The sequence below is a fragment of the Pleurodeles waltl genome, chromosome 9 (assembly GCF_031143425.1).
Source record: "Pleurodeles waltl isolate 20211129_DDA chromosome 9, aPleWal1.hap1.20221129, whole genome shotgun sequence".
Lineage (NCBI taxonomy): Eukaryota > Metazoa > Chordata > Amphibia > Caudata > Salamandridae > Pleurodeles > Pleurodeles waltl.
In genome coordinates this window covers 1,086,646,253-1,086,659,876 of record NC_090448.1, presented here as the reverse complement: position 1 = coordinate 1,086,659,876, position 13,624 = coordinate 1,086,646,253, and the positions used below count along the sequence as shown (strand labels likewise).

The 13,624-nt window shown below is 43.7% G+C and overlaps 1 protein-coding gene and 1 long non-coding RNA gene across 5 annotated transcripts in view; one reads left to right on the top strand and one right to left on the bottom strand.

Moving 5' to 3' along the window:
* The window catches only part of LOC138260350 (uncharacterized), a 153,088-nt gene extending 147,008 nt beyond the window's left edge, over positions 1 to 6,080 (top strand). Inside the window, exon 3 of the long non-coding RNA XR_011198840.1 lies at positions 5,999 to 6,080. This is a non-coding gene — a long non-coding RNA (uncharacterized lncRNA). The remainder of the gene's footprint in view (positions 1 to 5,998) is intronic.
* The window catches only part of MGA (MAX dimerization protein MGA), a 782,199-nt gene that overhangs the window by 122,661 nt on the left and 645,914 nt on the right, over positions 1 to 13,624 (bottom strand). For all 4 annotated transcript variants that reach the window (XM_069208766.1, XM_069208765.1, XM_069208763.1 and 1 more), the window contains exon 20: positions 5,830 to 6,009. In XM_069208766.1, coding sequence (XP_069064867.1) covers positions 5,830 to 6,009 — 180 coding nt within the window. The remainder of the gene's footprint in view (positions 1 to 5,829; positions 6,010 to 13,624) is intronic.

Here is a 13,624-nt window from a genome sequence, read left to right as displayed (position 1 = left end):
CCTTCCTCCTCTTCCCCAGATATTGAAACGTCATCTCCAGTGGGAGCAGCTAACACAGAATGAGGAGTCATCCTAGGAGTAGCTGGAGGTGGAGGTACGCTCCTTGGCGTAACAGGAGAAGTTGGAGGTGGCGGTTGATCCTCTCCTGTAGCTGGGAACCTCCTCCTATAATCTTGCAACATTGACTAAGTCCTGGATCAAGGAGGCAGGCATCTGGACAGTCTCTTGGTTGAGGTGGCGGTTGATAATAGCGCCCTTGATGAGAGTAATAAGGCCGATATTGATCATACTCATCATCATCGTCCTCTACCTGGTATTTGACATGCAACTGAGATGGGCTGTGCACATCCCCAAATGGACCCTCATCTGATTCCTCCTAGTCCAGCAGATGACTAGGTAATAAGGTTGACACCTTACTTGGTGAAGTATCTGTAGGATAGATAGTCGATCTGGACAATGGTGTGATTTTAACAGTGGCTTGAAGATCAGGAGACCCAGAAGAAGTAGGAATAGCCTCCATCTGACTCCAGCCACCACTGGCATTGTCGATGGTGTCAATGGCACCGCCATAGCAGATGATCTTTCCATAAATGACTGTCTCGTCGACTGTGGTCTTGTCGACAGTGATGCAGCCGACAGAGCTCTCGTCAGTGGTGTAGCAGTCAACGGGGCTTTCGTAGATGATGTCATCAACGACTATGTTCTCGAAGAAGGTGTCAACGTTGACTTCAGCGATGCAGTTTTTTAAGGAGGCTTCGTCGACGGTGGTTTAATAGAAGAAATAGGAGCCTTTACCACAGACGTCGACGTAGTCGTCACCACAACGGTCTTGTCAACGAAGTGGTGGAGACGGTAGATTAGAACACCGTCGTCGTTGTCACTGTCTTCGATGGTGGTGTCGTCGTCGACTTGATTTTGATGGATACCTTTCTAGAGGTATAAGGCTCAGACGAAGGAGAACGGTGAGACAACTCCTTTCGTCGAGAAGAGGATGGCTCAGATTAAATTGAGCCCTGTAAGCCTTTTGCACCTTCCTTATGATGCATTTTTTGCCGCTTTCTGGATCTTTTCGCCTGGCCCAGGTCCTCAGATTTGGATCTTTTGTGTGGCCTTTCTGACTCACTCTCCTCACCTGAAGTACAGTACTTTGCCTGTAGCCATGTAAAGAGTCTACCCTCACGGTCCCTGAGGGGGTTTGTAGAGACAGTACGGCATATCTTGGAGTCTTTCACCTGGTGTTCTGGGTAGAGGCAGTATAAGCAGTCTTTATGTGGATCATCCACATGGAGTCTTTTCTTGCCACAGGTCTTGCAAGGGCGGAAACAGCCTTTTTTTTTTTTTAGAAGAATCTGACATCCTTAAGAAGTTTGAGAGAAAACACTTCTGAAGAAGTAGAAAACTGAGCAGAGCTCAGGGAGACTCCCTTCACACGACGTGCGGTAGAAAATCTGAGAAAGAGAGCTTTTCTGGAGGGGGTTCTAGAGGGTGCTGGTGCCTGATTGGCCAGCAGCCAGGTTTGGGTCCTTTCACAAAAGGACTTAGGCTATATGAGTGATATGGGTTGCCATTATAGCCCATAGGAAAAAAATGTTTGTTCATTATTGCTTTTCATGTACCGTGGGACTCCCACTTCGACGACGGGGATGATTCAAGAATGTGAATTTATGAAAGATCCAATACTGGATAACTATACATATCTAGAATATACACATAATCAGAGTATACATATTTATCAACACAGGCTTATGCAAGTCCACTGTTGTTTGAATATGGTGGTTATGAAGGAAAGAGCCAACTCTTGAGTAGTCTTCTGAAGGCAAGATAGTTATCCGTGGATCTTATATTTTGGGGTAATAAATTCCACAGTTTGACTGCTTGAACGGTTATTTTGTTTCTGAAGAAAAGCGGTCATGTTCCATGTATAGCTTTGTGGGGGATACAAAGCAGCTTGAAGGTGAATCTTCTGGCAATGGGTAACCAGTGTAGTGCTCTCAAGGCTGGGGAGGTGTGGGCTTGTGGCTTCACATGTAATAGTAGCCTGGTAGCTAAGCTCTGAATACGTTGTAGTTTTTTCATTATAGAGATGATCCAACTTAGATGCCATTAGCATAATCCAGTTTGGATAGTAGCCTGCAGCTTTTTGTGGAAATCCGAGTTGGGGGATCATGCATCGCAGAGTCTTCAAGGTGATGAAGGTCGATTGTGATAATTTGTCCACTTGGGCATTCATTTTTAACTTAGAGTCAGTGGTAGTTCCAAGGTTTTTAACTTCCTTGGATACTTGAGGAGGTGGTCCAAGATCATCAGGCCAGGTGCACAGTGGATTATACTTTTTCCAGTCGCCACATGTGAGCATTTGTTTTGGAAGCATTCAGTTAGAGATGGCTCCAAATCACCCACAGATCAACGGCTCTGAGGCAACTGAAGATTTGTGAGTTTTCAATGTCTTTGGGGCATTCCAATTTAAGTAGTATTTGTGTGTCATCTGCATGTGGTAGCATGTGAGTTGAAAATCATTGATCGATTCTGGTAATGACATCATGTAGATGTTGAAAAGTAGAGGTGAGATGATTGATCCTTGGGGGACCCCTGCTTTAGTGAGGTAGGGTTTGGACGAGAAGGGTAAAGAATAGATAATATTAGTTCTGTTTTAAAGGCAGGATGTATTCCAGTTGAGAGCAGTCCGTCCTATGCCAGTTTCATGGAGTCTTTGAATTAGGGTGTCAATTTTAAACAGTGTCAAAGGCAGCTGAGACGTCCAACAGAAGTGGTGCAGCAACTCCATTGCGGTTGACTGTGTTTTTAAGATCATCCCAGATTGCTATGAGTGCCGATTCAGTGCCTCTTCCTCGGCGGAATCCAGTTTGGTAGTCTGAAAGTATGGAATTGTCTTCAATGAATTGTGACATCTGGGAGAATGCTGCTCTTTTTATCAGTTTGCCCAGGAAAGGTACATTTGTGATTGTTCTGTTGTTGGGGTCCTGTGGGTCTAGGTTTGTTTTCTTTAATAACGGATGCATGTATGTCTTTTTCAGGACTTCAGGAAAAGTTCCTGTAGTTAAAGAGTTATTGATGATTCTTCTTACAGGTGTGGCAGCAGAAGTAGATAAGATATGTGGTGGGCAAGGGTCAGAAGCTCACTCAAAAGGCCTGCTTGCTTTGACAAAATCCATAAATTCACCTTGTGATATTTGTTTAAAGGAGTGCAGAGGCTGGGTTGGTTTACTCTTGGGGGTATTTTTAAGAAAGGGATTGGTGCTGATGGTTTTCTTGTTTTTTCAAGTAGGAGTCCAATGTGTCTGCCTTCGTTGTGTAATGAGTTGCCAGTTTGTTTGTGAAATCTTGAGTAGTGGGGATGACTTCTTTCCATGCATTTAGGTTTTTGAAATTCAGTGAGAATTTTATAAAATTCTTTAGTTGAATTTAGCATTTAGAATTCTGTCTAAGTAGTACCTTTTTTTAAGCTGTTTTGATTGATGATTTGTATATTCTATTAAGTTTGTGTAGCTGAAGTTTGTCTTGAATGTGGTTTGTTTTGAGCCAGGTCCGTTGCAATCTCCTGATTATTGCTTTATCGTTTTAAGTTCTGTGTTTCTCCAAGGTGTTGATTTTCTTTTGTTCTGTTTAGTTTTTCTGAATGGTATTAGGATAGCAAAAGCTTCCTGTAGCCACTCAATGTTTTGAAACATAATTAATTGTATTTAGATCTGTGTTGGGCGGTTAGTTGTGTTTCTAAGTCTTCAAAATTGAGTTTGCTCTATGGTCAATAGATGAGTGTATGTAAGTTGCTATGGGGTGTGTTGATTTGTGGTCTTTTATGTTGGAAAGTAATGAAATGGTGGTCTGACCATGTGAGTGGTGTGAGGCTTTGAACGGTAACTAGTTCAGGCTTGCAAAAATTACATCTAGGATGTGTCCAGCGATGTGTGTGGGATTGTGTACAATCAGATGTAGGTTCAATGTGACTAGGCCAGTGGTAATAGTTTTTGGATGGGGCATATTGGGTTTGTGAAACCAAATGTTTAGGTCCCCAAGAATGCATAGGTTTGAGACTTTATATAGAAAAGTGGTGTCTGGGAATTTTAAGTTGTTAGGTGGAGATCTGTAAAGGAGGAGAAAGTTACAGGAGGAAGTTGGTGTAGGGTTGCATTTGGTGAGGAGGACCTCGCAACAATGTATGGAAATGTCTGTTTTACATAGATTTATTGCTTGTTTGAATATAATAGCTAGTCCACCTCCTCTCTTGCCTATATGGTTTTGTGTGATGGTCTGACAGTCAGGAGAAACAGCTTCATGCAACACTGGGGCCAGGGCATCTCTCAACCATGATTCAGTTACGAATAGTAAGTCAGGTTGTGTGTCTGTGAGCAGGTCGTAGATGTGGTGCTTGTTTTTTGATCGAGCATTTATGAGCAGGCCGTTTAGAAAATATGCGTTTGTAGTGGTGCTGCTTTGGAGAAGGGTGAGCAGTATATTTTGAGTTTGTAGGAGGTGTGTTGTTAGTTGTGATAACTGTGAGGGTCACAATAGTCCTGTTTTTCAATATAGTGTTCCTCTTCCAGCAGGCTTAGGGGGCATTTTGTTGGGTCTACATGTGGTGGTGGTGGATTTGGGTGAGAGTGACACGGTGAGTGTAGTTTTTTTTGTAGAGTAGCCTTATTGTGTAATAGACAAGGGGATGCAAAGTTGTTAAGAGTGGCATGTTGTTTATTTTGTTTGCATCTGTTTAGTGAGGACGGAGTATGTGTTAGGGGTGGTCGAGGAGCATGTGGTTCATAATGTAAGGTTCTAAATTGTGCAATGGATGAGAGGTGGGTGAATGAATGTTGCTGTATTGGGGTGCTTGTGGTAGATGTTTGTGAAGAGTGAGAATGTGAATGTAGGAGTAAAGATTGAGCAGGATTTGTATTATTTGTGTAGTCATGAGGGGAGGTGTGACGGAAAACATTATGAAAGTGTGTTATTTTGATGTGCTGATGTGTGTGGTCCGTTTTGTTTTTGTGGAATAGGGAGAGGAGATATTGAAGAAGTGGTTTTCTGTGAATGATTTGTATGCAAGATAGTGCTGGTGAGCGGTATTAGAATATTACAGGGGGTGTTGATGTGTTTTGCAGAAGAGTGTATGAGGTGTGTAAGAGGGGATTGATGTGGGTCAGGGGTGTCTGTGTTAGTTTTGATCACTGGAAGAGGTAATGTGTGGTGGAGTGGGGTGTAAGGATTGTATGGTTGTGTTTAATTGGTGAAGAGCGGGGAGGGTCTTTGTAGATGGTGTGTTGGAGGGCTGGGTTTAGGTATCGTCATGATATAAGGGGGTCTGGCAGGAGCAAATAGAGGACAGTGATGTTGGTTTGTATGAACAGGGAGTGTGTATCTGGATGGCTGAAAGTAATGTATAATGTGGTTTTGTGTTGTGTGGGCGATGGAAGGTTGTGTTAGTGGGAATTGACAGAGTAGTGTTTGGTGTGAGACTCAAGGTGTCTTACTGTTGTAGATGTGTATAGGTGTGGTATGTGGGGTTTTGTGTTGGTTGATGAGATATTGCAATCTGTATGAGGTCAGTTGGTGATGCAAGAATTGGATGTCTTGGCTTTATGCAGTCTTTTGCCACAAACTAGGAAGGAAAAACAGTCATGGATTAAAAAAAGCAGCAGCTTAGCTGGCTGAAACACAGGGAGCCTACAGTTAACAGGTACGCGTAGCAGTACAAACACTTTTTAACAAATATGATTTCCCAGAAAGTCTGGGGCTCCTTACCAGTCTCCTAGGATTTCTTGATCACTGGACTACATTGGGGCACAGGGAAAAGGCGTAGCACACAAAGTTACTAACCTGAGTTAAAATGAAGGACTTGGAAACCTTTGGAAGGTTGAGTCCAAGCATCTTCTGCAGATTTTCAAATAGAGTCCTCATCTCAAGGCGACGCCGGCGCTCATTTGCAGTGTGTGTCTCGCGATAATATTTGAACGGATTTGCTTCACTGCCTGTTTTTTTCTTCCAGTTGGAAACTTTCTGTTTTGTGAGAGTTATGGAGATTAACAAAAACATTTTTAAAAACTTCACAGGGATACCAGCGACAAGGTATGAAATGACAATTGTTTGTGAAACATGTTTTGACTATTAACTGTATTTTCTTTTTCAATAAAATTAAAGTAGTCTAACACACTACCATATCTCAACTGTTATTAAGGGATCTAAATGTTAAACCTTTATTAAAAGTATAGGTTACACCGAGAGACATTCCGAGCATTGAGATGTTTCCTTTGGGTGGAACCCATCACATATCACTTGTGAACGTTGGCCCTACACAGGAATCAAGGCACTATTTATATCAGATAACTGAAAAATCAATATGCTGCAGCATTTGCAGAAATGCATAATGTCAGAGGTTATGAAATACAGAACAAGGAGTATAAGCATTCTAGCTTTATAACACAATAAAATGTCAGTTTGTGCCCAACAGCAATCTTTTCAATTTCCCCTGAATGACTTGGTAGCATAAAGCTGCTTCTGTAGCGACGTACCCAGGAAAGATTTTGAAAAACACAAGCATACATTGCAAGCAGGTCAAAAATTATGAGCTGAGCAAATATCAAAGGCATTCACAAAACACATTTTACACAAACTGCCAACCCACAGTTAAGCATAGTTTGTCCAGTTATGAAGAATCGCCTATTCTAAAGGCTAATGCAGCAGCTGTTCCCTTCAATGCCTAAGGTTAATTTGTACCAGGTCAGGTGACAACCAGATTTGCATTGTAAACGAGCAGCTGTCTTGATGGTGCTTCAGGATGTAACGTGCGCCCGCCCCTGTCCTCTATGAATCCATTTTTCACAATATACATTAATTGTCAAGTTCAACTTCCAGATCACAAACTCTAAAACAATTCCGGTTCTCTAAAACATTCTCTATTTCATTACCATCATCTGGAATCTATGGATTTAAGTCATTAACCGTATTACCCATTTGGAATGCAAGCCCATTAAACATAAACGACCCTGCTCAACATTTTGTTTTCATGTTTATGTACAATTACAAACATACTTTCCTTCCTTATATTAAATTCTGGAGGGCTAGTTCAATTTCCTGATAATACTCAAAGTCACTAGCAACACTTTTTGAAGCACTGTTTTGAAGCTATTCTTTATTGGTCAACTCAGGCTTTTCTCTAAATAGAACAGTTGTTTAATTCTATAAGAACATTTAAGGGTTAACATAATTTTAGCTAATACATTCCTCTAATTGTTACAGACATAACGTAGCTTATCTATTTTAGCGTCCTCACAACATGGTATTTAAGGAACGAAAAAAATATTATGGCCTATGATAAGTCTCCAACTTTAGATAGAAGCTAAGCAGAATTTCACCATATGATTTTAATTTATTAAGACTCGTTTTTTACCCTTCCCATGTCTCTGAAAAGAAACGCTGGAGTCATGATGTTGCAATAACTACACTATTTTTTCAGGAGCCAGAGCTACATCAAATACCACTTTATTATTAATATTAACATGAATCTTTATTCGGTGCAAACAACCATAAAAGCACATAAACAAATCATTACGATATCCTATAGTACAAAAAGCAATCAATCAAATCGGTAAATATGGGATAACATACCTTAAAAGAAGCCCTATACCAGTCATTAAGCAATTTACACAATTTGGCTCCTAATGTTCAATTATATAACTAAAGCACGGGATAGGCATAATGCACTTTAAATACATCAATACAAACTGTTTCCCCAAGGAGAGGCATTTTTTCCTAAAATGTTGGCTCTTAGTAATACCATTGCTTATCATATTAGTGCAAGGGTTACAAACTATTACAAGCTGTTAAAATCAGATCACATATTCCACAGCAGTTCCTATAGAACCTTACACCCAGGATCAAGCCTGATGGAAGTGTCAAATGCCTATAAATACAATGCAGCTAAATCATTAAAACAATAAGATCTGTTAAAACGAACTGTTCCTTGTTGGTCTTAGAGATAAAGGTATCCCTTTTCTAGTAGCAACATAACTAAGCCATCAAATTTCCTTGTCATAATCCCCCCTTGTAAGTCAAGTGTTGGCCACAAACGTTTAGTTAGTCAATAAATTCTTACCTAAGAATTTGGCTTGCTATGCCTAACACAGAAAAGGAAGTGACTTAGTGAATACACAATTGGATCTGCAGTATTTGTCCTGAATAAACGCAGCACCACCTGATAATCCTTGACCCCTAGAGATAGACAGACAGGTCAGAGCCAGCTGCATCTTGCTCCGCGATAGCCTGAACAAGGAATAATGATATGGTTTATTGACTCAGGAGCCGATACATACAGGGCATAAGGCAGATACACACCCCTCAGATCATGCACTACAAGAGGTGTTCAGTGGCAGGCACCCATATATAAATCGCATATAAAGGCTCTTGGCCAAAGGGGGGATACAGTGTCCAGGAAATAATCAAATAACTGAGCAGTTTTAACCTCTAAAAACCTTTTGGTTAAGTGACCCAATTGAATCCTAGAATATTGGTGTTCCTAAGAGTAATAGCAGTACACCGACTATACAACATGTCTGTCCGCGTTGTGGATTCGCTCAGGATTGCCCCAAAGTGCCAGTATCTTCAATTTCTTGAACCAGGCATATACAAGCCTCAAACAAAGTACTTTAACAGCATGGTCAAGTTTTATTAAATCCCTTAGACAGTCTCTATAAACATTCAGTTCAGGGGTCGCACCCAATCAGAGGAGAGGTTTCAACTGAGCAAGGTCTGACACCCCATTAATACCTAGATCACAGCGCAGGGGGATAAGTGGTGTACTGGCAGGGACGGCTGCTAGGGCGTCAATGAAATTGTTTTCATTCACTGCTAGCATGTATGTGTTTGTGTACCCCCAAATTTCAGCTCCATGAGTGGCAGCATTTAAGGCCTTGGAGTGATAAGCCTCAAGAGCAGGTGAAATTGATCAAGTGAAAGTTGCTGTAAAGAAGCGTAAAATAGTAGTGGCCCTATGCGCCAGCATGAGTGAACTCTTTACAATTTGGGAAACCCACTTAAACTTATCTGGCAGGGTGACTCCCAAATAATCAAGCACAACACCTTGTCAAGTTTTTCACTGCCCACCTTAACACAATTAATTCTAAAGGAGTTCTTACCAAGGACCATGTATTTAGTTTTTGAACAATTTATCTCTAAGCCCCTGTCCTCACAGAATGCCAAAAACGTAGTAAATTTTGGAGACCATTAGGTGATTTAGAAATTAACAGCGAGTCATCCGCACAAAGAAGAATCAGGATTTTTTCCCCATTCAAAGTGGACGAGTCATTAACACACTCCCTCAAAGACTCGGTTTCATCATTTACATAGAGAGAAAATAGAGTGGGGGCCAGTACGCAGCCCTGGTGCAATCCAAGGCTAATGGGGTTTCTCGATGGCAATTTCCCCTGCTCCCTTCACTGCACTTGAGTATAATTTTCATGATGTAACCTGATGCAAAATATTCACAAGATCACTAGGGGCTCCAATATTCCTCAACACAATCCATATATTATCTCAAAAAATCAAGTCAAAAGCAGCTCAAAGGTCGACAAAAGCTACATATAGCTTCTGTCGACACAAACTGACCTGCTTCCAGTGTAGGAGAGAAAACAAACACCTGGTAATGATTTTGGTCCGAACCCCCGCCTGGCGAGGGAAGATTATATCCACACGAGATGCCCAAGTTAGCAATCTGTTTAATACCTGCCTCACAAACATTTTTTGGACATTGTCCAATAAACAACTGGGACCGTAATTACCAGGGCATCCAGCATCCCCCTTTTTTAAAACTGTCAGTCCCTCTCCAGGTGTCCTGCATCTTGCACCCATTAACTATAATATTAGAGAGGGTGTTCACATACCAAGCCCATAGTTGGGGTTCGGACTTGTATAAGTCCCCCGGCATGCCATCCAGGTCAGGGGCTTTTAAGGGTTTCAGGCTATCTATTGCTGTAAGGATGTCATCCATGCTAAAAAAAAACAGATGGTTCACAGGGGCCGCAACCTAGAATTGAACAGTTAGTATTCGTCTCTACCTCCTCCTGCCACTGGGCCTGGCGTTTCTCACGAGTGCTACCCTTGGCATATAAATCGCCAAAATGACCCTCCCACTGGTCTGGTGAAATATGAAAACATCTTGGGTTCCCATGGCCTCTAGTCCCAGTCGCAATCAACGACCAGAAAATACAGGTATTCTTTGCTTTAAGCTACTGCAGCAGGTGTCCTCATCCTGTTTTTTGTTTTTTTGCAGCTTTGAGTTCAGTTTTATATCTGGGGCAAGCACATCTAATTATCTTCTCGTTTACCCTTCCTGACAGCTTTTCTCAACACTAATTTATCCCGCTTGCACTCTTTACTGAACAACCTAGGGCCTTTCCTTGCCTTTCATTGTTTGCCCTGGCTGTCACTAAAAAATAGCTTCTAACTTAGCAAAAAGCTTAGCAAAAAGATTTGCATGGTACCTAACAATAAGTCAGGATCCAGAAAAATGTCCTCAAAGCCTATCAAAAACGTTGATAGATTTCAGCATGCAATTCCTGATTTGCCCTGACTCTAGACCACGTGACTCTACGATAACTGTTGGACACAATTGGTTCAGGTAGTACAGTCAGATCCAAACAAGTTGACCTCAAGAACTGTGCACCTGAATAGCAGGGACACAGAGGGTTATGATCGCTGACAGTAGCACTTACAATCTCCAATTCATAAGGTCTGGCCAGAGTCAAACATCCACCAGAACATAATCAATAACACTTTTCTGGCAACCTCTTTTGAAAGCAAACTATCCATTTTGATCACATCGGGTTCTCACGTTATAGGCGCGCAAACTATGCGCATCCGCTAGAGAAGCTTATTCCAAAGTAGTGTTACAGTAGTAACTCTGCGGTCTCCCTACCACTCTTGGAACCCCTCAGAGCTTGTCCTCCTTCACAATTACCAAATTATGTGCAGAAGAGGGCTCAAAAGATGTGTTAAATCACCGGCAACTATTACTTTGACATCCTGTTTACAGGTTCCAACTAAATTATCTTGCATGCTTAGAACTGCCGAATCACACTTTCCTGGCATGAATCGCGCATACGCATTCAGTATATAGCTAAAACCAGGACCCTGGGGAATTACGTTTACGTGATTTAATCTTTGCCATGCTGAAATGTCACAAAACAAAACACAAAATAAAGGAACACTTACAGGGTCCAGGAAACTCGAGACAAGAACCTTTTTACCTCTATAATCAGCAGGACAAAATAACACCCACCCAAGAGGGTTGGCCCAGCGTAGCCTTGTCCAGCCAGGCATGCACCCTTTTTGCACCACGGTCGAAAGGGCTCGTTGATAATGCAGCTCCAGGCGCTCCGCTGGTGACAAGCGGCCTCTGTCATGAGAGTTTCTGGGATTTAAGTCCCTCTCCCCCTCCAGCGTGTCCCACGCCACGGTCAAAAGGGCTTGTTGGTATCACGCCTTCAAGCTCTTTCCAGGTGACAAGAGGCCTCTGCCACAAGAGTCTCCAGGGGTTGAAGTCTCTCTCCCCCTTAAGTGTGTCCCACGCTCGGAAGGGCTTGTTGATATCGCGTCTCCAGGCGTTTTCCAGGTGACAAGCCCCTCTGCTGTAAGAGTCTTTGGAGGTTGAAGTCCCTCTCCCTCTTCATGTGTCTCGCGCCATGGCCAAAATGGCTGCTTGATATCGCGTCTCCAAGTGCTCTCAAGGTGACAAGCGGCCTCTGCAGCGAGAGTCTCTGGGGTCTGAAGTCCCTCTCCCCCTTCAGCACGGTCCGCGCCACAGTCAAAAGGGCTTGCTGATACTGCACGTCCACGCGCTCTCCAGGAGACGAGCGGCCTCTGCTGCGAGAGTCTCTGGGGGTTGAAGTTCCTCTCCTCCTTTAGCGTGTCCCACGCCGCGGTCGAAAGGCTTGCTGATATCCCATCTCCAGAAGCTCTACAGGTGACAAGCGGCCTCTGCCATGTGAGTTTCTGGGGGTTGAAGTCCCTCTCCCCCTTCAGCGCATTCTGCGGTCTAAAGGGCTCATTGATATCTCGCCTCCAGGTGCTCTCTAGGTGACAAGAGGCCTCTGCTGCGAGTGTCTCTGGGGGGGTTTAAGTCCCTCTCTCCCTTCAGTGCGCCCACAGTTCTTTGTCACAGAACAAAACATTAATTACTATGTCCTTCTAAGGAAATGCCTCCTTGGCATGGTTACCCCCGGACTTTTTGCCTTTGCTGATGCCAAGTTATGATTTGAAAGTGTGCTGAGGCCAGCTAACCAAGCCCCAGCACCAGCACCAGTGTTCTTTCCCTAAACTGTACCTTTGTCTCCACAATTGGCACACCCTGGCACCCAGGGCCCTGATGCCAGGGAAGGTCTCTAAGGGCAGCAGCATGTCTTATGCCACCCTGGGGACCCCTCACCAGGCACATGCACACTGCTTGCCAGCTTGTGTGTGCTGGTGGGGAGAAAATGACTAAGTCGACATGGCACTCCCCTAAGGGTGCCATGCCAACCTCACACTGCCTATGGCATAGATAATTCACCCCTCTAGCAGCCCTTCCAGCCCTAAGGCAAGGTGACTATACCACAGGTGAGGGCATAGGTGCATGAGCACTATGCCCCTACAGTGTCTAAGCAAAACCTTAGACATTGTAAGTGCAGGGTAGCCATAAGAGTATATGGTCTGGGAGTCTGTCATGCACTAACTCCACAGCACCATAATGGCTACACTGAAAACTGGGAAGTTTGGTATCAAACTTCTCAACACAATAAATGCACACTGATGCCAGTGTACATTTTATTGTGAAATACACAGAAAAGGCATCTTAGAGATGCCCCCTGAAAACATACCCGACTTCCAGTGTGGGCTGACTAGTTTTTGCCAGCCTGCCACACAACAGACATGCTGCTGGCCACATGGGGAGAGTGCCTTTGTCTCTCTGTGGCCAGTAACAAAGCCTGTACTGGGTGGAGGTGCTTCACACCTCCCCCTGCAGGAACTGTAACACCTGGTGGTGAGCCTCAAAGGCTCACCCCCTTTGTTACAGCGCCACAGGGTATCCCAGCTAGTGGAGATGCCCGCCCCTCCAGCCACTGCCTCCACTTTTGGCGGCAAGGCTGGAGGAGATAATGAGAAAAACAAGGAGGAGTCACTGGCCAGTCAGGACAACCCCTAAGGTGTCCTGAGCTGAGGTGACTCTTACTTTTAGAAATCCTCCATCTTGTAGAAGGAGGATTCCCCCAATAGGATTAGGGATGTGCCCTCTTCCCCTCAGGGAAGAGGCACAAAGAGGGTGTAGCCACCCTCAAGGCAGGTAGCCATTGGCTACTGCCCTCCCAGTCCTAAACACACCCCTAAATTCAGTATTTAGGGGCACCCCAGAACCTAGGAAAATAGATTCCTGCAACCTGAAGACGAAGAAGGACTGCTGACCTGAAGCCCTGCAGAGAAGACGGAGACATCAACTGCTTTGGCCCCAACCCTAACGGCCTGTCTCCCCACTTCAAGAAAAACTGCAACAGCGACGCATCCCCCAGGGTCCAGCGACATCTGAAGCCTCAGAGGACTACCCTGCATCTAAAAGGACCAAGAAGCTCCTGAGAACAGCGGCCCT